This window comes from Ovis aries, chromosome 3, assembly GCF_016772045.2.
Source record: "Ovis aries strain OAR_USU_Benz2616 breed Rambouillet chromosome 3, ARS-UI_Ramb_v3.0, whole genome shotgun sequence".
Lineage (NCBI taxonomy): Eukaryota > Metazoa > Chordata > Mammalia > Artiodactyla > Bovidae > Ovis > Ovis aries.
In genome coordinates, this window is record NC_056056.1 from 90816595 (window position 1) to 90844584 (window position 27990).

A 27990-nucleotide genomic window follows, 5' to 3' on the forward strand; every position below is an offset into this window, starting at 1 on the left:
ATGTGCTAGACTAAGAATGTGTCATCAGGTCTGCAGAAAAGAGAAAAGGTGCATGCTATGTTTCTGCCATTTTGAAAATCAATCGTTCTTTGTCTCCAACTTAGGTACCTTATGATGCATTTGAAGAGTAGGGTTATAGGGTAGTGGGGAGGGAAGAGGAGGAGACAGGAAGGGAATATTCACTGATTTCTGGTGTTCAAGAGTTGTTGCCAGGATACCTCAGTTTATATTTTAAATTCCAGGAAGCCAAAGTGTTCTGGGTAATACATGTGAATCACTGGAAAGAAATATTCCATTTCTGGGCTAGAAGGTGACTCCTTTGATAACCACAATGTCCATGAATCATAGCTGCTTTATTACTTGACTTCCTCTAAATGAGCTAAAATGTTACTCAGGACCCTTCTAGGAATTAGCTAGGGAAGAGCAAGTCTCCCTGACCTGAGTTCATCTGAAATGTCTTCTCTCAATTTCTTCTTTGGGTTAATTCCAGAAAAAAGGCATACAACTGGGACATCCAGTCTTGATGAAGCCCTGCGGAAGGTGCAGTGGGCAGGGAGAGACCCTCTGTGGCTGGGACAGAAGGACCCAATGCCAATGCCCCAGGATACTCTTTTGGCATGATTAATTGTCTTTTTAGTTCTTAATCCCTGGATATCTGGGTTAGGCATTCTACACATCACTCTCTATCTAAAGTTTACACAGCATAATCTACTTATTCTTTAGTTGAGGTTCAAAGTGATTGGGGAATAGCATACTTATGTTGGAGTACGGTCAGTCTATTCTTGTTCAGTTACCCAGGGACTCATCCTCGCCTTATTTGCATGGGAATGGGGGCAGTAGGGAATGGCTGGAGCAGAATCTCTCAAAGATTCTCCATTCCTGTATTAATATATGTAAACTGCTTTAGAGATCACCACACAGTAGCATTGTCCAACAGAAGGCCACTGTACAAAATCTCCAGATATAATAATCTTACAAAAACAATCTAATTGACAATGCAATAAGAATCACAAAGCAGAGTCTGAATCTGAGTCTTGCAACTAGCTGTGACCTTAAGGTCATCCCTTTCCTCTCTGGGCCTCAATTTTTTGGCGTGTAAAATGAAAAGGGTGAGCTAATGATACAAGTTCTCTAAGCCACTCTCAGTGTGAAGAGTCTTGCATTCACTTCATGAAACAAATCCGCACATATTTTCAAGAAATGATGTCTCCTCATACGTACAAGATTATTTGGTATAATCATAGGATCATAGGGTTTCCCTGATAGTTCCATTGGTAAAGAATCCACCTGCAATGCAATACATAGGTCAGGATCTGCTGGAGAAGGGATAGGCTACCCACTTCAGTATTTGTGGGCTTCCCTTGTGGTTCAACTGGCAAAGAATCTGCCTGCAATGCGGGAGACCTGGGTTCGATCCTTGGGTTAGGAAGATCCCCGGGAGAAGGGAAAGGCTACCCACTCCAGTTCTCTGGCCTGGAGAATTCCATGGACTATATAGTCAGACACGACTGAGCAACTTTTACTCACTATGATCATAGCTTTTGACTTATCAGGAACACACTGATATTGATAGCAGTAAATAACACCTGTGAAATGTCACTTTCCTTCATTGTTTACCATCCTCACAGCTCATTTCCACACATGTATTAGTCACATAATAATTCTATTTGCACTAACATCTTAAATAATCCCAAACAATGACAAGTCTCTTTGACTTATTTTTCAGCATCTATAATTTTAACATTACCTTATGTGTCTCAAAACTCAAGTACTTCAAAAGGGAGGGAAATCAGCACGTGTTTCCCATGCACTCCCTAACTCTAAATTTTTAAAATTCTGCTCTTTAGTCACCTATGGAGTGATCTGTGTAAAAATCTGTCATTTGCAGAACTGTGAAGTGTTTAAATTTTTTATGAAAACTGCAAATTAATGAAATAAACAAATTAATGAAATAAAATTCTTTAGATTCTCCTAAAATTAAAGCTATGAATAGGAGAAGATAATTTCTTGGTGTCAGACTTGAAACTGCAGCTAAATGATGTAAGACGAAGTACTGGGCTATTAATTTGTGATATTTGGTAAATTTTAATGTACACAAGCAACTCAATGTATATTGGTAACGTCAGTTAATGCCAGTCTCTTACATCTTATACTATGTTTAAATATGTTCAGTGCTGTGATTTAATGAATTGCACTTTGATATAATCAAATTATGATGTCATAATCAAGCAATTAATAAGAAACATAACATGATAATATGGACACTATTCTGATCATAAAAAAAATTTTTTTTACATAAGCCATGCTTCATATTTAACCATGACAACAGCTCCATGAGGTGGGTATTAATCCCTCCCATTCTACAGATGAGGAAAGTTGGGTGTACATATGGATGTGACAGAGCTTGGGCCATAACTGAAGATTCAATGTATGACTTGAGTCGGATGCAATGAATCAAAGTACACTGTGGGCCTATCCAAGCCCAGGAGAAAGACAATGGATCTCACAAACACATCAGATGAACTCTTCCCCCACTGCCCCAAACTCCCTTGAGGTTTCATGGCGACCCTGGCACAGAGAGGTGACCATGAGACATCTCCATGCAGGGTGGAGCAGAGGCCTGGGTCTCCAGTCTAGCTCTGCTACTTGCTTGCTCTTAGACCGTGGGCAAGTGACTTAACCTCTTTGTTTCAGAGTTTCCTCAACTACAAACTCATAATAAAAACCTGCTGACTCAAGCTGCTTTAAGATTCAGTTCAGTTCAGTCGCTCAGTCGTGTCTGACTCTTTGCGACCCCATGAATTGCAGCACACCAGGCCTCCCTGTCCATCACCAACTCCCGGAGTTCACTCAGACTCACGTCCATCGAGTCAGTGATGCCATCCAGTCATCTCATCCTCTGTCGTCCCCTTCTCCTCCTGCCCCCAATCCCTCCCAGCAACAGGGTCTTTTCCAATGGGTCAACTCTTCACATGAGGTGACCAAATTACTGGAGTTTCAGCTTTAGCATCATTCCTTCCAAAGAAATCCCAGGGGTGATCTCCTTCAGAATGGACTGGTTGGATCTCCTTGCAGTCCAAGGGACTCTCAAGAGTCTTCTCCAACACCACGGTTCAAACGCATCAATTCTTCAGCGCTCAGCCTTCTTCACAGTCCAACTCTCACATCCATACATGACTACTGGAAAAACCATAGCCTTGACTAGACGGACCTTTGTTGGCTAAGTAATGTCTCTGCTTTTGAATATGCTATCTAGGTTGGTCATAACTTTTCTTCCAAGGAGTAAGCGTCTTTTAATTTCATGGCTGCTATCACCATCTGCAGTGATTTTGGAGCCCCAAAAAATAAAGTCTGACACTGTTTCCCCATCTATTTGCCATGAAGTGATGGGACCGGATGCCATGATCTTCATTTTCTGAAGGCTGAGCTTTAAGCCAGCTTTTTCACTCTCTTCTTTCACTTTCATCAAGAGGCTTTTTAGTTCCTCTTCACTTTCTGCCATAAGGGTGGTGTCATCTGCATATCTGAGGTTATTGAGATTTCTCCCAGCAATCTTGATTCCAGCTTGTGTTTCTTCCAGTCCAGCATTTCTCATGATGTACTCTGCGTAGAAGTTAAATAAGCAGGGTGACCATATACAGCCTTGACGTACTCCTTTTCCTATTTGGAACCAGTCTGTTGTTCCATGTCCAGTTCCAACTATTGCTTCCTGACCTGCATACAGATTTCTCAAGAGGCAGGTCAGGTGATCTGATATTACCATCTCTTTCAGATTAAAATCTACTAAAACATGGAAAGTGACCAACACAGGGCTGGGCATGCAGAAAGCACTCAAATAAGTGTTAGGTGAAGATTTCTAATCCATTCAACATATTTATATGCCACTCAACAAAATTCAAGGCTTACCTAGGTGTCCCTCTCAGAGGTGTCTCTGCAGATCAAAAGACGATGAATTAGGTACCTCAATTTGACTTAATTTTACAAAAACATATTTATCAATTCTAAGTGGTAAACAACAGACTTGTGAGTCTGATTATATAAAAATTCAAAATTTCTGCATGGCCAAAAAAAAAAAAAAAACAACCTATCAGAAGCCAAGTTAAAACACCAACAATCCAATGGAAAAGAAAAACTGGAAAACAAGAAAAACTTTTAGATAAGTGGGTTCTCAAACAGTGATGACATTGCCCCCAGAAGCGTTTGCCAACAGCTGGACACATTTTTAGTTGTCACAACTCAATACATGGTAGGAGTGGGGAGTGCTACTTGAATCTAGTGAGTAGTGATCAAGATGCTGCTAAACAGTCTACAGGGCACAAGACAGCCCCTGAAACAAAGAATTACCCAGCCTCAGTGGGGAAATGCTGAGGCTGAGAAGCCATATTTTAGACACATGAGGAGACTTATTCTTATGCACAAGTAAAGTATAAATGAGAGTTCTTATCAGAGTTGCAGAGTTCAAAATGCTTAATCATCTATTTTGCAAACAGTATGATGAAGCAAACTATCTCTCTATTGGGAGATGGAAATTAGGATTCTAAATCCTAATTGAGTTTCTCAGTATTGTGAGTATAAATGATTCAGCTTTTATAGCAGATGATTTTATAGCTTTTTTATAAACCAGCTTTTATAGCAGGTAAATATCTGTTAAAATTAAATCAGATGTAGTAATTTTTGTTTCTAAGAATTTATCCTCAGATAATCACACATGTGTACTAAAAATTCATTATTCACTGCAGTTTGGCTGATAACAGCAAAAGTTGCAAAGGCAAATGTTGACTAATATAGTCTAGTTAAATATATTATAGTATATGCCAGGATGGAATGTTATACAGCCATCAAAAATAACAAGACAGATTTGTTGGCACTAATATGAATTGCTAGATGAACAAAGCGTAGTGAAATACAGTAAATAAAATATTCTAGCAGCTTCAAGGCTCCATTCAAATGAAAGAAAAATACTCAAGAAGCGGGTAAGAATATTTGCCCCTATAAAAGAGAACTGGACATAAAGAAGTCAAAGAAGGAACACAGGCTTTGTTTTCACTCTAGAGTAGGCTTTCTTGTGTCTTTTAAAATTTTGTACCATGTGTCACATAATCAAAAAAAGCTAATTATACATTTTCTTAAGTAGGCGCCATACAAATTTACCATTTAAAAAAATCTGCCATCAGGTCTTTTAAGTAATTTTAGTATGAGTCAAAAGATAATCAGGGCAAAGAGGCACATTAAAATGGGGAAAATGGAAGTCAGTCTAATAAAAAGACTCTTGACATAGGTATCCAGGAACTTTGCTGAGTTCTGGAACAAACCACAATGAGAAAAGTATCCAGCCAGTGCAGAAGTAAGGACCTGGCTTTGAATTGATATCCCCACCTCTCTTTCCATCTACCCCCAATCTTCTGAAGGAAAAGGGAGCTCCCTGTTGCCCCCAGAGGGAAGCAGAGCACGCTGGATTTCCAGCACCGGCACTGTTGAACTCTGCACTGTGACTGCTGCAGAATGCTCATGCATCTGGCCTTTTCTTTAATTTCACAAGAAGAAAAAATTTCAAGGCACTGTTAATCCAAGTAAATTAAGATAACCCGGGGAACTGGCAAGAGATAAATGAGCTCAAACATGTATCAGATGGAAAAGGTACCTCTTCAATTACAATAAAAACTACGTTCCTCAAGTTTAAAATTGGTTTTGACTTTATCCTCTCTGTAAGGTGATTTAAACCCTTAGAACTCTGATTTTTAATCCTAAACCACACATTTGTTACAGTGTGTAGAAGGGGCCCAAGCTCATTCTAAGGCATGCAAGCCTTCATTTCAGTGTTCTCCACCAAAAGAAAAAAAAAAAAAAAGCTCGCTACAAACTGGTTCAGCCCAACTCAACTTCATCCTTTCATCTCACTCCATACAAGCTGTGCTTCCTTCAGGCCACCATGGAGTCATTCTGTTTCTGGCCAAACTCTTCTGAGCACTTTGATCTCAATGACGAGGCAAGAAAAATACAGTTATTTGTAAGTTTGTCAAATGTTTCAGGCCTCTAGTACTCTGATCAAGCTTGTCAGGCTGATGACACATCACCACAAAATATATTACTAAACTTGTGTAAAATCATCCTTTGATTTAAAGTGGAAAGTGAAGCCAAAAAAGTACAGAAGGGAACACACTGTACATATTTGGAAGTCATAGTAAGTATTTTCAGAATAAAATGTACTAAAGATAGCCTCATTCCACTGACACTCCTAAAATCATTCTCCTAAAACAGGCTTTGTATCAGACAGAATAATAGCATTTCAGGCCTGCAAGAGATCTTGAACATCTACTCTTTAAGCTCCTCTGTTGCCAAATTAAAATACTAGGACTTCAAAATCACTCTCATCCAAATGACAAGACCAGGACTAGAACCTGGGCCTTCCAGAAGATTCACAATTAGTATCAGCTATAGATAACACTGTAATTAAATGCCTAACTTGGTAAGTGGAATCCCAGCTTTTAAAAAATCCACCACAGCAAGCTAACTCAAAACTGGGCAAAGGATTAGAATAAGCGTTTCTGCAAAGAAGATATACAAAAGGGTGATAAGTCAATGAAAAGAGATTCAACATCATTAGTAGTTACAGAACCATACATCAAAACCACAAGGACATAGATACTACTTCACGCCCACTAGGATCACTATTACCCGAGGGACCAAAAAAAAAAAGGAAAGGAAAGTAACAAGCATTGGCGAGGGCATGGAGAAATTAGAACCCTAGTGTACTGTTGGAGAAGGAAATGGCAACCCACTCCAGCGTTCTTCCCTGGAGAATCCCAGGGACAGGGGAGCATGGTGGGCTGCCGTCTATGGGGTCGCACAGAGTCAGACACGACTGAAGCGACTCAGCAGCAGCAGCAGCAGCACTGTTGTTACCACTGACGAAAAGTGTGACAATTCCTCCAAAAGTTAAACAGAATTACCATATGATCCAGCAACTCCATTTCCAGATATAAACCTCAAAGAAATGAAAGCTGAGCTTCCTGCAGCCACTGGTACACACAAGTTCATGGCTGTCTTTTTCACAGTAGATGGGAACAACTCTAATGTCCATCAAGAGATGAATGAATAAACAAAAGGTAGCATGTACATAAATGAAGAATTATCCAGCACTCAAAAAAGAAATTTTGACACATGCTCCAACACAGAAGAATCTTGAAAACATTATGCGAAGTGAAATAAGCCAGACACAAAAAGACAAATGCTGTAGGAGTCCACTGACATGAAATACCTAGACTAGGCAAATTTACACAGACAGAAAGTAGAAGGGAGGTTATCAGAGACCAGGGAGGGAGAGGGATAGGGAGTTACTGTTGAATGGGTATTGAATTTGGGACAATGAAAAGTTCTGGAAATGGATAGTGGTCATAGCTATACATCACTGCCAATGTACTCAATGTTTCTGGAGTAGACATTTAAAAATGATGATAATGGTAAATGTTATATTTTACTACAACTAAAGAAAAGACACAACAGAAAAAAGAAATCAGCCACTCAAAGTATGTTTGGGTTCTTAAGAAATAAATCACTGCTATATTGGTGGAATTAAGAACAGGCATTCCATTCAAGTAAAAAAGCACCAAAGTATCAACTGTGCAAATTCCAAGTTTCCTGGGCAAGATGACCAAAACATAACGGAAAACTGCCATAAGAGGTTATAGACAGGTGAAGGCAATGTCTTTACTTGCTCTCTTGGGCTCCTTCTCATCCAAAAACCATGATATATACATCACTGTCCAGCTAACCCAGAGTGTTTTGGCCACAGAAATGTTTCTTTTTTTAAGAAGTTAAATGACATATCAGACTTTTAATGCTTGGATCGTTTCTTCCTCCAAACTTGGCAATAAAACCCTTCAAAAGGCATGTGTAAAGACATTTGGGTTGGAAATAACAAACCTGTCCCCTCCCAAGATGCTATGTTTATTTGAACATGTGATGATGCTATCATTCAAACAAACACACTTGGCCTTCTTTCCTTTCCCAACAGCCGCAGCACAGACACTTTTCAAATGAGTATCCACAGTAGCAATGGTTAGTGTTGAAAAGTGGTTTCTATTGTACAATCATTTCTGAGATGTGTGCTTAAAAAAAAAAAAATGCCTCCTATACTGCTTTCCCATTTGTTATTTCTTTAGTGTCTAAAGAATCCTCATAATAAAGGCACATCAATCCTACTTGTTGAGTCATCCTGAGTCATCCCAAATCACCTCAATCCTCACACCCTCTGAAAGCCAATGAGATCTCATAAAAGCAATCAAATGCAAATCGAGCCTACAGGAGCCACTCTCCAGTTTTTTAGGGAACACACATGTAACAAGGGCTGTCAGAGCCACAGCACCATCACGAACACACTTGTGACAAAATGTTGGAAATTTTACCTAGAGAACAAGCTGGAGATTTAAGAGGGAAGATTCTCCAGGGACCCGAACAAAATACCAGTGCATGTTCAAGAGGTTGGCCAATGGGAGGAAAAGTTTGCACTGTTGACATTTTGGACCAATAATTCTTCATTGTGGGGACTGTCGTGTGTGCTACAGGCTAGGAAGTAGCATTCTTGGCCTCTAAACATTACATGCCAGGACACCTCTCTCCCATCTCCCCCAGCATGCACAACCAAAAACTTATCCTGGCACCACCAAATCTCTCTCCTGGGAAGCCAAACCTCTCCTGGTTGAGAACCATTAGACAAATTCAATATTTTCCCTTCCCACCTACATTAACGGTATGAACCAGATATTTCAGAGGAAGAGAGGAAGCTGGGTGAGCATCCAGGTAAGGATATGCCCACTGGATATGGGTAAAATAAGAGTACCTCAGAGACAAAGATTAAGACATGGAACCCAGGTATCAGTAGATGACACTGGAGGAAGAGGAGGCCAGACTGAGGTGAAGGAAACATGGTGGACTTTTGAAGGCACAGAGGGGAGTTTCAACTCTGCTACCCCATTTAATAAATTCATGTTGACTGCTGTCCATTAATTTGAAAAGGAAATGGCAACCCCCTCCCATACTCTTGCCTGGAGAATGCCAGGGACAGGGAAGCCTGGTGGGCTGCCATCTATGGGGTCACACAGAGTCAGACACGACTGAAGCGACTTAGCAGCAGCAGCAGCAGCAGCAGCTGTCCATTAATTTAACTTCTCTGCAGGGAAGAAAGTGCTCTCAAGCACCACGATCCTAAGTTAAAATCCAGGCACCGTCAGTAGGAAAGTTTAGGGTAAAGACTGTATGTTACCAGAAAGTCAGGACGATGACTGTATGACAGGTTTAGAAAACATGGTATCATTCAAGTGTATCTTCTCTTAAAGACTACCCTCAAATGCTTTCAAAATACTTAACATTAATTGCAAGTAAGACTTACCTAGAATAAGAATAGATCTGTGCAAATTTATCTTCCTGTCCACTGCTCCTGAGAAAACAAATCTATGCCCTAGTAATAGGAAGCCAAGACTATCATGCTTGCATATAGTTGTACAGATCATGGAATGGAACTTCTGATAATGGATTTGGGCTACATCCCAAAGCTGAGGACAAAGGCCAGTAACCGTCATCTCACTTCCTGGAATGCTGTCTACACTGCAGAAACCAGCTTGTTGCACTGGAGGAAAGAAGGTAAAAAGTCTTTAGAGAGCCTGACCACATTTCCCTTGGAATTCAAGGCAGATACGGAGAAGGCAATGGCACCCCACTCCAGTACTCTTGCCTGGAAAATTCCATGGACAGAGGAGCCTGGTGGGCTGCAGTCCATGGGGTCACTGAGAGTCGGACCCGGCTGAGTGACTTCACTTTCACTTTTCACTTTCCTGCATTAGAGAAGGAAATGGCAACCCACTCCAGTGTTCTTGCCTGGAGAATCCCAGGGACGGGGGAGCCTGGTAGGCTGCCGTCTATGGGGTCGCACAGAGTCGGACACAACTGAAGCAACTCAGCAGCAGCAGCAGCAGCAGCAGCGAACAGAGACTTTATCACTGTCTCCTGGAAAATACTGTAGGTAGGAGGCAGACTAGAGGAGACAGAAATGTAGGGTAAAGAGAGAAGGTAGTTTGTGCCTCAGCTTTCACACAGCAAGGATGCAATCCTAGTGGAACCCTGCCAAGAGGATTCCTGGAAGGGTGAGGAAATCTCAGCTTTAAGCGGGAAACTGAGATAGGAGATCTGCAGAAGATTAACATATCTTGATTACATGGTTGCATCTTCTCCGGCATGTGTAAGTCATTTCCGAATATAGTCTGAGACTCATACAGGAACATAGTAAATAGGTATCATTCATTCATGATACTTTATCTTTCTGAAAACCACTATTTATTATAAACTAATGACACCTTAAAACCTTTGCTATGAAAAGGGTGATCCTGGGGCCAAGCAGTACCTCATCCCCCTGGAAACTTACTAAATATACAGAATATCAGGTCCCACTCCAGATCTACTGAAACAGAATCTGTATCTTATCAAGAAGCAAAGTGATCCTTATGAATAGGAAAGGGTGATAAGCACTAGCTTAGACCACAACAATCATCTGCATCGTTTGCTGTCAAACTACACACACCCCCAAAACATACCCAGAAATTCTGATTTAGGAAGCCAGAGCATGGACTGGCCATCTGTATCTTCCAAGTCCTACAGGACATTCTGTTGTATCCTGAGGACCAAGACCACTGATTTAATGGTTGGAGAAGGCAGGCATTTGAAGCCAGAGTTCACCAAGAGCTCTTAATGACTGTCCCATCTCCCCATAGCAAGCATTTTCACACAGGTGAACCCTCTTCTCCTTCCAAAGGCTTCATTAAGTCACCACCAACCTCTAACAATGGAGAAGGCAATGGCAACCCACTCCAGTACTCTTGCCTGGAAAATCCCATTGATGGAGGAGCCTGGCGGGCTGTAGTCCATGGGGTCGCTAAGAGTCGGACACAACTAAGAGACTTCCCTTTCACTTTTCACTTTCATGCACTGGAGAAGGAAATGGCAACCCACTCCAGTGTTCTTGCCTGGAGAATCCCAGGGACAGGGGAGCCTGGTAGGCTGCCGTCTACGGGGTCACACAGAGTCGGACACGACTGAAGCGACTTAGCAGCAGCAGCAACCTCTAACAAATCATCCAATTGGCTACAATTCTGCTTTTGAGAATGATCAGGGCTCCCATTCAAAATTATCAAAAGGGACAAAAATGACACACCCAGTGGGGACATGCAGAGCAAGACAGGTTGTAAAGACACCAGAGGCCTCCAACTTGAGCCCCGTCCACAGCTGCCTGGAATATGTCAGTTTGACTCAGTACCAACTTCTCATAAAAGGCTTGTTATTTGTGAATGAAAATGAAAAGAACCATTCACCAGTCAACACCAAATGTTAGGTTTTCTTGTCTAGATTTTGTCCTGAGAGAAGAGTGAACAGGACCTGATTTAAATCAGACCCTGATAGCCACTGTGACTGCTGCAGACCCAAATGGTCAAACTCTGCCACCATTGGAGCAGATCAAATTTCAAATAATCAGCTAAAATAGAGCCCAGAACTCTTGAATCCCAACCCAATTTCTAGGATAGACTACTAGGCAAATTGGGCACTATTAGTCCCTGGAGCAGTTTGTTTCTAAGAGTTAATTTCCTTAAATGAGATCCCTCAGAATTCTAAGGTTTTTAAGCAACTGCCAGGTAAAAGGAAGAAATACTTCTTCTGGCAGAAAATGGTCTATAATACGATGAAGTCTGACAGAAGGGAAATGATAATTACTGTATGAACAGCACAGTCAGGAGTCTTACCAAATAAGGTTATGATTTCTGCAGTGAGTGTATTTCAATAAAAGGATATTTTCAGCCTGAAGAGCCTAGCCTCTTTTTCAAAAAATGGTATAACAGAGTAAATTTTGTTTAATGCTAAGTATCTATTTATCAAGTACACAACTTTGGCGTGCACATTACCTTTTTTTTCTTTTCCATACCACATGATGGTTTTCTAGGCACATTACAGGACTCTCAGATGTTTCTAATTACCCTCTGTATACACCCAATAAAACAGCTGGCTCGAGATATTATTAATACCATGAGAAGATCCAAAAGACTCATAAATCACCCTTTCTTTAGAAAGGGACAATGCAGTGGCAAAAAGTGACATATTTTAATCTTGCTAAATAGCCTTAAGAATGTTCTAGTGCACTTACCTGATTTGCCAGGGACAGAGCAGTGGTCTGCTTTTCTCACAGCGAAGAATTTTAATGCCAAGTTGCCCTTTTACCTCTTCTAGGGAAAATCTGATGAAAATTAGGCTGAGTTTTTGTACTAGGAAAGCTTAGAAAGTCTCCATAATCCAGAACAAATTTTTATTGAATCCGATGGGCATCTGAAGTTTGGTCTCAGAGCAAAGAAATCTCTCATTACTACATAAAGTTCTTTCTTTTTTCCACCAAATCTTACAAAAAGCCAATACTGCAGTCATGCCAGTTTCTTAGTAATTATTGCATGAGTCTAAACTCAAGATAATGGAGTCAAGCAGTAAGCCATTCCTCAAACCATGCCCTTCAACGAAAGAGAAAATTGAGTTTTAATAAGTGCATCAGTGACAGCATTACATTAAATTGGCAATGGAAGGGCATCTGGTTCGTCTCATTTTCTTTCTGATATAACTTTGGGAAATAAATCGCAAACAAACTTCCTCACTCACTTAATCCTTCTCCATTTGGTAGTTATTTTATTTTCCTGGACTGCACAGGCCGAAGAGGACTGTGTGGCTGCCCTCAGAAACATTTTCACATCATCTGTAATGTTAGTTCCAAGAAGTTTTTCCAACAATACACAAATTCATTATTCCTCCTCCACTTGGAAGAAGTGTATATACCTGAATATCAAAAGCTGATACAAATGTTCAACTTTTAGACAATAGACGCAAAATTGTTCCCAATTCATAAGCCAATAAATGCTGCAGGTATATACTGTATCACATAAATATGACTTCAGTGTCTATTTTAAGTCCGGCAGTGTTTTTAAATTGACTCCAACCTAGGAGCCCAGAGGTAAAGGACACAGACGACAGCCAAGTGAAGAAACCAAAGAAGGATCAAATGTTAGAATCACACATCACTGGTGATGTCCCATCTATTCAGGATGATTACTTATCCTCCTGACCATAGCTCTGGGTTCTAAAGTATACTACATGATTCAAATGCTCTCAGCCCTTGCCAGCTCATAAAATGCAAGAGCTTCTGGGATAGACCCCTCTCAGAGAGGTGGTGCATGATCCAAGGCAGAGAGGGGCACAGTACTAGCAGGCTGTCTCTGCCATATGACGATGCTAACTGACAATTCTTTGTGGGTAGTCTAACTCATCCAGAGCAAGCCTAAATGTAAGGAAAAGAGCCTTCCGTGCACTAGGAGAGTTGGTTCTAACAGAGTACCAACATGAAGGAGTACTGGATACATACTCTTGGGTCTTAATGCTACTGTGCTATCAGGATGTCCCTCCCCATGGGACATGGCAGCAAATCCTCCCCAAGCTCCAAGAGAAGGCAGTACTCTCCCTCAGTACACAGGAGGTAGGGTTTGCTAAACAAGAGGATTTGTTATATTTGGAAGTAGAGAAAGATCTTCAAGGAACCCACATAAACCTCTAGCCTGTTTCTTCTCATGAGCCTCAGAACAGCTCTACAAGAAAGGTCAAGGCATTATGGGATTCATTCGACTAGTGTGGAATCAAAGAGGTTCAAATCACCAGCCCAGGGGCCTTGGTCAGCAGTTCACCTGACTTAGACCACTGAGTGTCCACTAACACGGTAATGACTAGAGGTGAAATAGGAAAAGAAAAAGGCAAAAAGGCATCACAGGTGGAAATATCTCAAATGGAACTTGAGGTTGTTCCTTAAAAAAAGTGTCAGGATTTAGACAAATGCAGAAATAGGGAGCAGGAATTCCACGCAGTGGGAAGTTATACTAAAGGTCTAGAAATTTAACTGCATTTCACCCAGAGTAGCCAGTATACTGCAGTCAGTGTTAAAAGTATAAAATCCAGGACTTCTCTGGTGGCTCAGTGGTAAAGAATCTGCCTGGAAATGCAGGAAACACAGGTTCGATCCCTGGTCCAGGAAGATCCCACATGCCAAGGGGCAACTAAGCCCATGTGCCACAATTACTGAGCCTGCATTCTAAAGCCTGGGAACTGCAGCTACCGAAGCCTGCATGCACTACAGCCTGTGCTCCCCAACAATAGAAAGCAGCACAATGAGAAGCCTGCGCACCACACTGGAGAGCAACCCCTGTTCAACTCAACTAGAGAAAAATCCTTGCAGCAACAAAGAGCCAATACAGTAAAAAATAAGTGAAGAAAATTTTTAATGTAAAATCCAAACTTCAGGCAAAGTGTTACAAATGTACCCTTTTTCATGCATCTTCCAGACACTGGACTGTGTTCTTCCCTAGGACCCCAAACCCTATAGAGACTTCTCAGATGATTATTCCACTCCTGTGATTTCAGTTGCCCGAGAAGTCACGAGGAGGCTGTGCTGGGTAGGTGTGTGCATACCACCCTCAGTGGGCACTTGCAGAAACAATGTACTCTGTCCACCAGCATGTGTGAGGCATCTCCCAAGTGCAGTACCACACCAGCACTGGGGATGCCAACAAGAAACAGGGCCCTGTTCGCAGGCAGTTCAGGGCTCAGTGGAAGAAACGGGCATGGCTACCAATAAGGAAAGTGGGGCCCTGGAGCCAGAGTGGCGCTTGGCTGATTCCTGCAAAGGCAGTGGGTGATGCCTGGGCAGAGCAGGTAGGCCAATGCACCACCCCCAATCCCAGCAGAGGCAGCAGTGTGAACAGAGGCACTGAGGACGTGGAGCACTGTGGGACCTCAGTACCTCCAGAGGCTCAGTTTAGCAGCAAAGAGAGTTTCATGAGCTGAGCGGTTTGGAGTTTTCCAAAGATCATTCCACACGCTCAAGCTGACAGATGAGGAAAGAACACACACTTTGCGACACTGTGTTGCAGACTCCAAGGAATTTTGAAAGGTCATTTATCCTAGGCTAGCCTAGACTCCTTTAAGAAGTTCCATCCACCCCCATGATATAGGCCAGACATGGCTTAAAAGGAACAATCGATCACACATGCCTTTCTCACAGCCTCACAGACTGCTGAACCCTCTTTTACCTAAGGCTTTTTTTCAAACTGTCCCAACTACAGACATACATTCTATACTACCCACTCTGATGCCCCTCACTTTCCCAGCTTCAGGAATCTTCACCTTCAGTCAAACAGCATCTCATTTTCTCCCGATTTTGGCTTTTAGTGTTAACCTATTGGCCCTCTTTGGTTGAACCACCATTCCATGAAGCCCCCTTCCATTCATTACCCTCCCCCAACACACACACACAAACACACACAAAGCCCCCTTCCATTCATTACCCTCCCCCAACACACACACACACACCTGCCCTGATCCACCTTTCCATGAAGCCCCCTTCCATCTACTACCCTTCCCCAACACACACACACATACCTGCCCTGATAAAGAGAACCAATTTTATTTCCCTTACTTAAAAGCTCCATGCCAAAAATCATGTCACCTGTCTAATAGAAAATAATGTTGAAGAAGTGACAGCTTTTCTGGTAATTTGATTCTACATCTAAGACCCTATCCTTGTTGCTATAAATAACCAAGACTCCTTTTGCAAAAATTCCAGGACCATTTTTTCACCCAGAGGACAAGACTTACTTGCCTCTATCCTCTGTAGATAAGGCTCTTTATCTACAGGTACTATTAAATGATTTCCTGATATAATACACATTGCTAAAACCTAACCCAAAATGACATTTGGAAGTCTGAATAAATGCTTCTCACACCAGCCTTTGGAGAGGCTCTACAGCTTAAATAAAACAACAAACACAGTCACAGAGTTAGATTAATAAGTTTGTGATGTTCCCTCCAAGAGCTCATCACTAGCTTCACTTAAGTCTTTGCTTAAATAGCATCTCAGAGAATCCTTCCTGACATACTTGAAGTAGTGATCCAGACCTTCCACCAACACTCCCAAGCCTCTCCCCCTCTCAGTGTTTCATCACAGTATCTATCACTACATGACATTATATCATAAATAATGTTTCTGGCAGAATATTTTTAGTAGTATACATTTGATAGTAGTATACACTCACTCAGTTCAGTTCAACTGCTCAGTCATGTCCAACTCTTTGTGACCCCATGGACTGTAGCATGCCAGGCTTCCCTGTCCATCACCAACACCCAGAGTTTGCTCAGAGTCATGTCCGCCAAGTCAGTGAAGCCATCCAACCATCTTATCCTCTGTCTTTCCCTTCTCCTCTTGCTTTCAATCTTGCCCATTCCAATGAATCAGTTCTTCGCATCAGGTGGTCAAAGTATTGGAGCTTCAGCTTCAGCATAAGTCCTTCCAATGAATATTCAGGACTGATTTCCTTTGAGGTTGACTGGCTGGATCTCTTTGCAATCCAAGGGACTCTTAAGAGTCTTTTCCAACACCACAATTCAAAAGCATCAATTCTTCTGCACTCAGCTTTCTTTATGGTCCAATTCTCATATCCATACATGACTACTTAGAAAAACCATAGCTTTGACTAGATGGACCTTTGTTGGCAAAGTGATGTTTCTGCTTTTTAGTATGCTATCTACATTTTTCATGGCTTTTCTTGCAAGGAGCAAGTGTCTCTTAATTTCATGGCTGCAGTCACCATCTGCAGTGATTTTGGAGCCCCCAAAAAATAAAGTCTCTCACTGTTTCCATTGTTTCCCCATCAATTTGCCATGAAGTGATTGGACTGGATGCCATGATCTTCGTTTTCTGAATGTTGAGTTTTAAGCCAGCTTTTTCACTCTCCTCTTTCACTTTCATCAAGAGGCTCTTTAGTTCTTCTTCACTTTCTGCCATGAGGGTGGGGTCACCTGCATATCTGTTATTGATATTTCTCCCAGCAATCTTGATTCCAGCCTGTGCTTCATCCAGCCCTGCATTTCTCATGATGTACTCCACATATAAGTTAAATAAACAGGGTGACAATATACAGCCTTGATTTACTCCTTTCCCAATTTGGAACCAGTCTGTTATTCCATGTCCAGTTCTAACTGTTGCTTCTTGACCTGCATACAGATTTCTCAGGAGGCAGGTAAGGTATATTCCCATCTGGTATTCCCATCTCTTGAATTTTCCACAGTTTGTTGTGATCCACACAGTCAAAGGCTTTGGCATAGTCAATAAAGCAGAAGTAGATGGTTTTCTGGAATTCTCTTGCTTTTTTGATGATCCAGCGGATGTTGGCAATTTGATATCTGGTTCCTCTGCCTTTCCTAAATCCAGCTTGAACTGGAAGTTCTGGAAAATGTGGAAGTTCTTGGTTCACATACTGTTGAAACCTGGCTTGGAGAATTTTGAGCATTACTTTGCTAGAGTGTGAGATGAGTGCAATTGTGTGGTAGTTTGAGCATTCTTTGGCATTGCCTTTCTTTGGGATTGGAATGAAAACTGACCTTTTCCAGTCCTGTGGCCACTGCTGAGTTTTCCAAATTTGCTGGTATATTAAGTGCAGCATTTTAACTGCATCATCTTTTAGGATTTGCAATACCCTCTTGGAGAGTACACTCACTAGTTTGTAGTTTTTTAAATTTAGGTTGAATATATGTGACATAAAATTTACTACCTTCACCATTTCTACGTGTACAGTTCAGTAGTGGTAAATATATTCATATAATCTCTTGATTGTTACCTTCAAACAGAAACTTGGTACTCATGAAATAATTCCTTATTTCCCCGTTTTCACCAACGCCAGCAACAACTACTACTACTCTCTCTAAGAATCTGATTATTCTGAGCATTTCATAAGTGGAATCATGATATTTGTCTTCTCATGATTAGCTCATTTCACTCAGCATAATGTCCTAAGGTTCATACGTTGTATTGCAACATATTTTTAATGTAGCAGGAGAGCAAGGACTTCGCCTATCTTGTTCATTGCTATATTCCTAAGGCCTAAACCAGTCTCTGGCACACAGTAGGTAGGTGTTCAATAAGTATATATGAGATAAATTAATGTCCCCAGTGCAAAGCCTTTTATGGATGCTTCACAGCTTAAATAAAGGAAATGCTCTGTATTATGATATTTGCTCAGTATTAGAAGATAGTATGCCAAATATATTTCAGAGTAGTTGGACAAGTTCATAACCACTCTAAATTGTCCAAATGAAAGCAACCATTTTCTTAGTATTATATTGGCTCATCTTTCAAAAACATAAAGTCTGTATAATGCATTAAAGAGGAAATATATGTGCCAGTTCAAAGAGTGACATGTTGCTTTCCCCTGGTTTCTATGCTGGATGACTGTCAAGGGATATGAACAACGACAAGAAGGTGAAGGACTGAGTATCTGAACTAAGCTGCTCCCCCAAAAGTCTCAATGCTTCTCCATCCTGAGCAGTGATGCTGGTTTATTTAATGCCTCATTAAGAGCAAATTTCCTTCCATCCTTATGAGGAGAACCTACATAATGACTGTATCATCGTGGAGGCTTCCTTTCCACCCCACAACACTATAGTGTTGAGATGGCTTCGTGCCATACATGGGGAGATCCCCAGCGTATGGCAGCAAACCAACCTCAAAACAGGTGAAAGTGGCTAGAGGCTATTGTCATTATTATGGGCTGTTCAGAGCTTAGATAATTAGACCACTAGTTTCCTGCGTAAAAAACTGAGAAACTTTCCCTCTCTCTCCTTCAAAATGATAACCTTTTCAGAGAACTCTCTTAGTTCTGAAAGACTAAAATCCAAATGCTTAAGCCTGAAATTCAAGGTGCTCCATGGCCTTGCTCCAGTCTACCTTGCCAGCCCTGTCATCTAGTATATTACCACCTTTTGAGTTTATACATAACTCTTCTCAATTTCCATATACCACCTGTGACCTCTTATTTCCAAGTCTCAGTCTAAAGGGTTCATTCTTCCTTCCCATCCATCCTTATTTGGGGATATATCACCGTGTCAAGCTGCATCATCCCATCAGTCTATCATCAGACAACAAGCACTTACCCAGCTCCTCCTAGAAGCCAACAGGTTTAGCAGCTAAGGAGACCATGAAAAACTAAACAGAAAAGTCACATGCCATCCCTTCTCTCTCAAAGTATTCTTCCTCAGCTAGAAGTGGCATCTCCTCCTCTGGGGTCCTGCTATGCATTTTCTACCTTAAACGGGGGTTATTTACACACATTCCTCATCACTGCCTCAAAGCATAAGCTTTTAGAGGGCAGCTTTATGATTTTTTTTGTTGTTGTTCTGGAAATTCTAGCACAGTGTTGTCTACCTGATTCCTTAACATAGGAGGCACCACAGGAGGATAAGAGGCTTTTAGACTCTGGAATAGGAAAACCTGACTTAAAGACATCTTTTACCAAACCACTAAAGCCTTGGAACTCATATCTACAAAATATGGATGTTTACCTCTCTCAGGGGAAACAGGAACCAAACGAAATAACATGGAATCATAGTTCTTATTAGGTTAGCCAAAAAGTTCATTTGGGTTTGTCCACTAACCCGAACAAACTTTTTGGCCAATCATACATTATCAAATACTTTTTGTCAGTATTCAATTGATGCTAACAGAACATGAGTCCCTCATGTTCTCCTTAGAGAAAACAGCATCACAGAAACCACATGTGCTAGTTTAGCAATCATGATTGCCTTTCACTCTCTCTCTCTGCAAGTAAGTTATGCCAGACAACAGTATTATTTTATTTGAAATATTCTGGTTGTGACAACATAGAATTTCTATATTCTTCTCATTAGAAGAACTTATAACTATAAACAACAACTTAAAAGTCCCAGGAGGTCATCTTCATTACATCCCCATGAAATGCAAAGAATCCATTAAAACAAACAACAGTTAACCTGCTGGCCCATCCAACTCGGGATATGCTTTCATCCTGGAAAAAAAGGCAAAGGCACTTTCTATTCCAAAGCTGCTTTTTGAGATAGTGTGCAGGGCTATGTGGTTTCTGAGAGCTTCCGCCATGGCACACCAGGCCCAGGGCCAGATGGTGTAAAAGGTGACGGCGCAGTCCATCGATGTCATCTTCAGACTCTTGCAAATAGATCCCAGATTCAGGTGTAGCTTTGCGAGCAAGTGAACAAGCATATAGAGGGCTGTATCATTGGTTTTGATGAGCATATGAACTCGCATTAGATGATGAAGAGATTCATTCTAAAACTCAAGAAAACTGGGTCAGATCATGCTAAAAGGAGAGAAACATTACTCTGCACCGCAGTGTCTCCAACTAGGAATGATCAGTGGAGTGGCAGATCGCTTGACAATACGGTGTGTTTTTTAGGGATCCTTCGTTAGACATGTTCTAAAACATGTATTCATATTTTAGCTCACTCTCATGTTATCACCGTCTGGAGGAGGGCATGGCAACCCACTGCAGTATTCTTGCCTGGAGAATCCCCATGGAGAGAGGAGCCTGGTGGGCTATAGTCCATAGGGTCACAAAGAGTCAAACAGCACTCTCTGCGACTCAGCAGCAACAGCATGTTATTACCAGATGACAAAAAATGCTGTGGGATTGTTTTTATCAAAAAAAAAAAAAGAGAGAGAGAGAGAGAGAGCGAGCGAGGTAAAGGCAGGAAAGTGCAAGGAAGTGTGCCTCCAAAAAAGAGTCATATTTAGAGTTTGCTTCACAGAGGATTCCACTTAATGCAAGTATTCTGTTATATCATGTCAACATCACATTCACAAAATAGAGTTTATCCTAGAATCTCAGAGTATTTCTTGTGGACATCATCTTCATTCAGGCTTCACTTTGAGAGTCAAATTAAGTAGAAGTTATAGTTATTTCTCCCACTGAATTACCAGGAAAAGAGACTATATGCTTAATGGTCACGAGAAAAGCACCTGCCTCTCATATCTGAGCAGCCCAGACTGCCGGTCACCACAGGCCAGAAAGACAACACAGAAGCAGCACCAAAAACAAAAGAAGGAGGGGACTGCCCTGGCGGTCAAATGGTTAAGACTCTGCGCTTCTGTTGCAGGGGGTGTGGGTTTGATCCCTGGTGGGGAACTAAGATTCCACTGGTCATAGGGTGCATTCCCCCCTCAACAAAAAGAAGGAACCAATGTCACCCCTGTGCCTGCTATAACCCTCAACCTACCCACTATCGCCTGCATTGTGTGGACAAGTGACCTGGACCAGGAAAGGACCGAGAGCCAGATGAGCACGACCAAAGGACACGAAGAAGCCAGTGTTCAAATCCAGGGCTCTTAAATACCGGTTGCTTATTCTCTGTTGTAACATCCAGCCTTCTCAGAAAACCTAACTCCCTCGGGTTCTTCCTTTACTTTATCCCTCCTACAGTCAGACGCCAGGGAGATAAAGCAGACACGAGGAGGCCTGGGCTCTAGCCCCAGCTGGCTGACTTGCGTACTGAAGGGAGACTCACTGAAGCCAATGTGCCTCAGTTTCCTTGTCCAAAACTATGGTGACACTAACGTCTGTTCTACCTGGACGTCACCATGGAAATGTTAAAACTTGTTTCTGCTATTCTGACCATCAAAATGGATTACTTAATTAAGGTACCTTAATTACAAAATCTATATTGTTTTCCCTATATATATATATATTTTTTTTTTTTGACTCTTTGGGGGCAGGAGTCAGCAAATGCTGGCACTAGAGTCAAATTCAGCCCACTGAAGGCTTGTACAAGGCAGCCACGCCCATTCCCATACCTACCATCTACGGCTGTTGTCACCAGACCACATAGGACAGAGTGTGACACACACCATGCAGGCTGCAAAGTCTAAATATTTATTCTCTGGCCCCTTCAAAGTTTGCCATCCCCACACTGCAGTAGCCTTAAACATCAGAGGCCAAAAAGTAGCTGACAAATTACATTTTGAATTTTCCTCAAACCACTATTTTCCATGTAACACATCTTATTTGTCCAATGATTTAACACACTATGTGTATATAGATATAGATATATATAGTACATATATAGAGTGAGGAAAACCAATTAGAAAACCACTTTCTACAATAAAATCATCTTGAACAAGTAAATCTCAAGAAGATATCTTAGATGCCTAAAAATGAATGTCTGAAATTCTCTATTTCTAGCAAATCATAATCTCTAAATTCTACAAAATTACCATCTTGAACAAAATAATTTTTAAAACTTGTCCGTCAAATCACCCTGTACTGGAATTAAAGTAGAGAAGAGAAACAGCTCAGGGTATAAATGAAACATTTCCCATGATTTCCGACATGAAACTCTTCATTACTCTGCCCCCTCCCTTTTATTATTCCTTCTTAAAATCAAACTACTTTGTCATCGTTTTGTGGCAGAGTTGAGTTTTGGTTCTGAGATTTTTCAGTAAACAGCTGTGCTCCGTTTTGTATTTTGAACAGGCTGTGTGTATCCTGTTCCTACACATCTGCTTAAATGCCAGAGAGGAAAGCGTGCAGCGTGTTTTAACAAGTAGACTTCCTCTGCTTCTCAAAGCCTTCAAATATTTAGTTTCGAAGTGAATACACCATAAGCCAAAAAATTACCACCCACCCAATTACTCTGTCATTTCTACTGTAAAGGTTTATGAAAAGAGACAAAAGGAAGGGAAGCAGACATTATTGATGATGGAAAAGGAAGAAAAGCAATGAGAATAAGGAAGGCAATCAAGGAAAGTAAAAATGGAAAAAGCCATCTAGCTCATAATAACCTAACTGGGAATTTCTTTTCCCCACCCTTGTCTATAGCCCTCCAAAAAAGCCAAAAAAACAGCTTTGCTTATTACTGATAAAGAAGAAGTCCTAAGGTTTTAAAGATGGACTGAATTTTAGACGCCACTAAATATAAACCATTTATTTTATGGGCGAGAGAAACTGAAGTCCAGAAATATTAACTGTCACATCCCATGGATTAGCTAGTGAGCAGCAGCCCCAGGATTAAAATCCAATTTTCCTGATCATCAGTTTAAACACACTTCCCATTAGACTCCGTTCTCTGCCCTGCTAAATCATAATATGCCATTTGGCACCCAGCAGCTAAATTCTTCTTTAAAATATGTCCGAAGTAGCCCTATCATCACCAGGAAATTAACAATACCCCTTTAAATAGTATCTATGGGCACATGTTTTTTCCAAGTATAGACTATCAAGAACAGTGCTTCAACCTCCAAAGAAACCCAAGTCACAATAAAGCAGCAGGATAATCAAAGAGCTAATGAGGACTTAAACTGCCTCCTAGTATTTTGTCTTGATGGAAATCAGTTTGAAATAGACACCCCCCCCCACCCCCTAGACACATGCTCCCAAGACTAAACAGCAATATTCCATAAAAAGACCAGATCTAGCCAGTGTTATTATCTGTCTGACATTTGGGTTATTCTTGTGAGTAACTCATAAAGTAACGTGGGTGTCTGTGATTATTTGAGTACACATGGCAAACCATAATTGGTCAAAAAATAATAAAAGACATTTTTCCGTGACAAAAATACCGTATTGAATGACAACATGGCAGTGTGACAGCATTCAGTGGACCGCAATACTTTCTCCATTTACAAAGTAGTAAAAAGAAACAAGAATGTAAAAGGAAAAGCCTTTTTGCAATAACTACCATAGTTCATATTTAGATTATGAAAGATTAAAAGATTCTAAGCGCTGAAAGTAATCCAGGAGCATATCTTCCCCCAAATCCATGTCATACATCAAACTTATAATTTTGCCTTTTGATACACAGCAGAAACGTGGCAAAAGATGCAAGTCTGTGTCCCTTTCTACAACTGAAACACACATATTTGACAATTTTAAGAAATTTTTTAGAACCTGGCTATTTATAAAAGTTTTATCACCACCATCCAAATTTCCTCACATGAGTCAAATCTAACATAAATTCGACTTATCACTGAGCAGATAAAATTTGAAATGGATCAATGCAAGCTGTACATTGAGGTCTTAACTTAAAGCCTCTTTCCTCCTGTCCCCTGATACCTCCCCATCACCACAGGCTGTGTCCATGATAAGTAACCAAGGGTAATACTCTCCTTGCCATCTCTCTCAGAAACCAAAAACCAAGTTAAAAATGATTCCGAAAGTAATTTAAAAGATCTTGTGAAGGCAGCATATTCGTACTGGTAGACAGAAACCCATTCAAGCAGAGAGCAGTGTGAATGGAGGGGGTGTCTAAATGCTACGATCTCATCAAACTCTAGTCGGTCAGGACAGTTAGGGACCGTGGAGGAACTCACCCACTCGGAAGTTCGTGGCTGTCAGGGTGTCGGCAGCGTGACCATTCTCACTAATGAGAGTGGTGGTGTTCCCCTTCTCACAGCTGTTCTGACAGCTGCCCTTGGTGCAGGTCACTTTACAGATGCTCGGAGTAAAGACCACCTTGATGCGGCCAGTGTGGTTACTCACTAGGAGTGGAGGCAGAGAGAAAAAGAACAACAAACACATCAGCTTAGTATCCATGAACTTGCCTTGGAAGGTTTAAAAAAAAAAAGGAAAAAGAGAAAGGAAAGGAGGGAGAAGGGGAAAGAGAGAGCCCACAACCCGACAGGTTTAAGGAAAGAGGGAAGCCTTCAGTGCTCGCTGCTCTGTATCCAGTGGTGTCTCTGAAACAGGAGTAGGAAGCTTAGCAAACAGAACTCTGGGATGCACTCCAAAACCACATTTGAAGTCGAGTCACTGGAGTGGGATTACTAACCACAATGCTGCACTTTATTCACGGGCAGACAAAGAGCAGTACGGAGGGCACGACAGATGAAAGAGCCAGCCCTGACAGGCAGATGTAACGCACAGAGGTTGGCCGTGCACCTAGTGCTGAATAAACTCCTGTGTCCTCGACTTGCATACTTTCCCTGTTCCTCCACTTATTAAGTCACTATTTGCAGCCCGACCCCTGGAAATGTTTTAGGCATGCGGCATGTCTGAAAACATCTGTCTCAAATCTCCTGGCACTCCCAGCTGAAGTGATCAAATCCTGTGACGCAGCTGCAGGAGCCCAGTGCTTTTTCACAACTCTGGGGCACTCTTTCTCCATAGAAAATTTTTCAGCCTATATTTTGTTTTACTGTGAACAAGGTCCATCTGAAAAAAAAGGAGGCCAAGTCCCTGGGGCTAAAAGGTTGGCCTCCGTTAAAATGCCATCCCAGAGCTCTCACTGTGGCTCTTCACACACCACCTAAAGCAGGTATTTCTTTCACTCATACAGCCCTGTTAAAAAAAAAAAAAAAACACCAGGTGCTACCACCTGTTATAAGGCAGGGGCAGCACAACATCATAGAATTGGCACTCATCTTCAAGTCAGATTCTACGTGGTAATCCTGGCTCTACCATCCTGTGATCTTGGACCTGTCATCTCACCCTTTCTCCAAAATTTGAGAGAACTAGAACTAATATTTTCCAGCCAGTTTTAACTTGCCCTGTTTATCAGGGGTCAGCAAGCTATGGCCCTGGGATCAAATCTGGCCCACTGTCTGTTTTTGTAAATAAAGTTTTATTGGAACACAGCCACTCATGCATTTCTGTATTTACAGCTGCTTATGTGTGGTAACAACAGAGCTGCACAGAGAAGAGATGACTTCATCCAGAACTGCCACTTGCAGCCAAGCCCCAATTTAAACTCTGGCAAAGCACAATACAGAAACCCTATTTGGATATCCACATTTGTGAAATGTCCCCAGCCAGGTTCTTTCACTTCCCAGGGGCCTAGGCAGAAAACAAAGATGGTAGCAGCAGCTCAAGAAAGTGGAAGAGAGGTTATTCTTCTCTGAAGCTTTAAGGCTGGTTGGAAGCAGTGCTCTTCCCGGTGTCACTGTGTTACTGCTGTCGCCATAGGAAAAGCCTGCCTTTGGATCAGGCTATCTCCTGCTATCCCCTGCCCAACTGAAGAGATTCTTCCCCTTTTACAGAAGCCTCCATAGGCCCTCAACAAAACGTGGTCAAATCTGAGCTTGGAAACAAAAACATTAAACCAAAGGAGCCATCAGAATTTCAAGGTTGGAATGGGGCTTCAGATATATTCTGACTTCTTTTATTTGAACATCTGTAGGAACAGGGAGCTCATTACCCACTAAGATGGCACATTCTAGTCATGAGCTGTTTCTCACAAATGCTATTCTTAAGCCGAAGTTATATGCTCACAGTCAGCTATACTCATTAATTCCAGTTCACCTCCCCTCACGATCTAATGCCTCTTCCACATGGCAGCCCTTCAACTCGTCAAAGATATTACATCAGAAGCCAAGAAGGCTGACGTTACAAGGGATCTGAGAAGATCCGCTTGGGTTGGCCCTCTCACTGAAACGAAAACGATTCTTCTGGAGCAGAAATACCCTCAATTCTTTTCAAACGTTTTAAGACTGTTTCTCATTCACCAGTGGTTCTAACACAGAAGATCAGGATACATACTCTGGGGTGGGGAGGTATCTTAGTGGCCTACCAGGTCTTCCAGCCCCTTCCAAGAAGGCACCCAGAAACTTTTTCTACAAATAGCTACACAGTGAATATTTTAGAGTCACAGGCCTACAGGACTCTGCTGCAACCATTCAACTCTGCTGCGGTAGCAGGAAAGCAGACTGCGAAAAACTGTTTGTCAATGAATGAGTGTGGCTATGTTCCAATAAAACTTTATTTAAAGAAACAGTTTTCAAACCAGTGCTTTACGTGCTTTCAGGACATTTAAAATTTGGGGTGGACTATGAAAGTGAAAGTGTGTTAGTCGCTCAGTCGTGTCGACTCTGCGATCCTATGGACTGTAGCCCACCAGGCTCCTCTGTCCATTCAATTCTCCAGGCAAGAATGTGTGTTGCCATGCCCTTCTTCAGGGGATGGTCCCAACTCAGGGATCAAACCCTGGTCTCCCGCGCTGCAGGATTCTTTACCATCTGAGCCACCTCATACATTTTAAAAACTACAATGGAATGCTGATTCTAAAACAGACAAAACTTACCTAGTTTGATTTTTTTTTTTTTACAGTAGAAGGAAAAAAAAAAATCAGCTTAAGTTGTCAGACCACGCTTACAAATATCTTGAGAATACTTTGTCTAAGTGTGTGAAGCCCAGGGGGAAAAAAAGAGACAACATCGTCCCACTTCAAAAGAATATAAACTTCTATTTTTTCTGGCTCCTAGTACAATAATGAAGATGAAAATGGTGTGCCAAATATTTTGTCTTCTCTGGCATTAACTCGTAGTACCAGCAGCTGCCATGCAGATGCCCATAGCATTACCTAAATTATGCTCACTTAGGTGAACTCAGACATCCAAAGAAAGCAAGCCCTTCATCATTATTCCCATTTTACCTTCCAGCTACAGTAGTCACTTTATAGGCACTTGAGATTCTCTAGGCCTATTGTTTTTAGTATGTTTCTTCGCCAAAAAAAATCTTTTTGGCCTAGAATTATCTGTATTTTAAAAGACAGAGACAGTTTCACATGACTTAATTCTGAGTTTTTAACACTCACAACTTCTTGGAAGCAGAAGATATATATTTCCCCCCTTGTGTTTCATAAGTATTCTGCTATAAGTAATCTAATTCTAAAACAGACATCTGTATTCTCAGTGGATCCTGTGTCTACAGAAAACATTTATAATATTTCTTCACTATAATTAGTTTTAGTTTTCCACATCAATCTCAAAATCAATACTGAAAAACTCAACTGTTTGACATTTTGTCATCCAGAGCTCTCTGAGGATCTCTGTAGACATTAAATGCATTAGAAAATAGTCTTACCTATGTTCACTCCTTTCAAATCATTTCCACTTCTTTAAAATTATTTCATCATATCTAGGGTATTATGTGAAGAGTAAGTTTCAGAGTACACACAACTATGATACAGTACTGAGTTTGAAATTCTTGGCATGTGATGAGCTGAATTTACTCATCTCTCAAGAGTTCAGTGGGAATTCATTTGGTCTTTAAGAGGCATCTCCCTCAAATGCCTTGAATAACTTAACAACCAAGGGAAAGACAAAGTGAAAGT

At 41.3% G+C, this 27990-nt stretch overlaps 1 protein-coding gene across 31 annotated transcripts in view; it reads right to left on the reverse strand.

The window, feature by feature from the left end:
* LTBP1 (latent transforming growth factor beta binding protein 1) overlaps positions 1 to 27990 on the reverse strand; it is a 454253-nt gene that overhangs the window by 245947 nt on the left and 180316 nt on the right. For 13 of the 31 annotated variants that reach the window (XM_060412286.1, XM_042246288.2, XM_060412290.1 and 10 more), the window contains exon 5: positions 24254 to 24421. The exons of 7 other annotated variants lie outside the window; for them this stretch is intronic. In XM_060412286.1, the coding sequence (XP_060268269.1) occupies positions 24254 to 24421 (168 nt within the window). Of the gene's footprint in view, positions 1 to 24253; positions 24622 to 24711; positions 24855 to 27990 lie in introns of those variants that run through there. 11 more of the 31 variants (XM_042246295.2, XM_042246292.2, XM_060412300.1 and 8 more) reach the window with 2 other exon arrangements.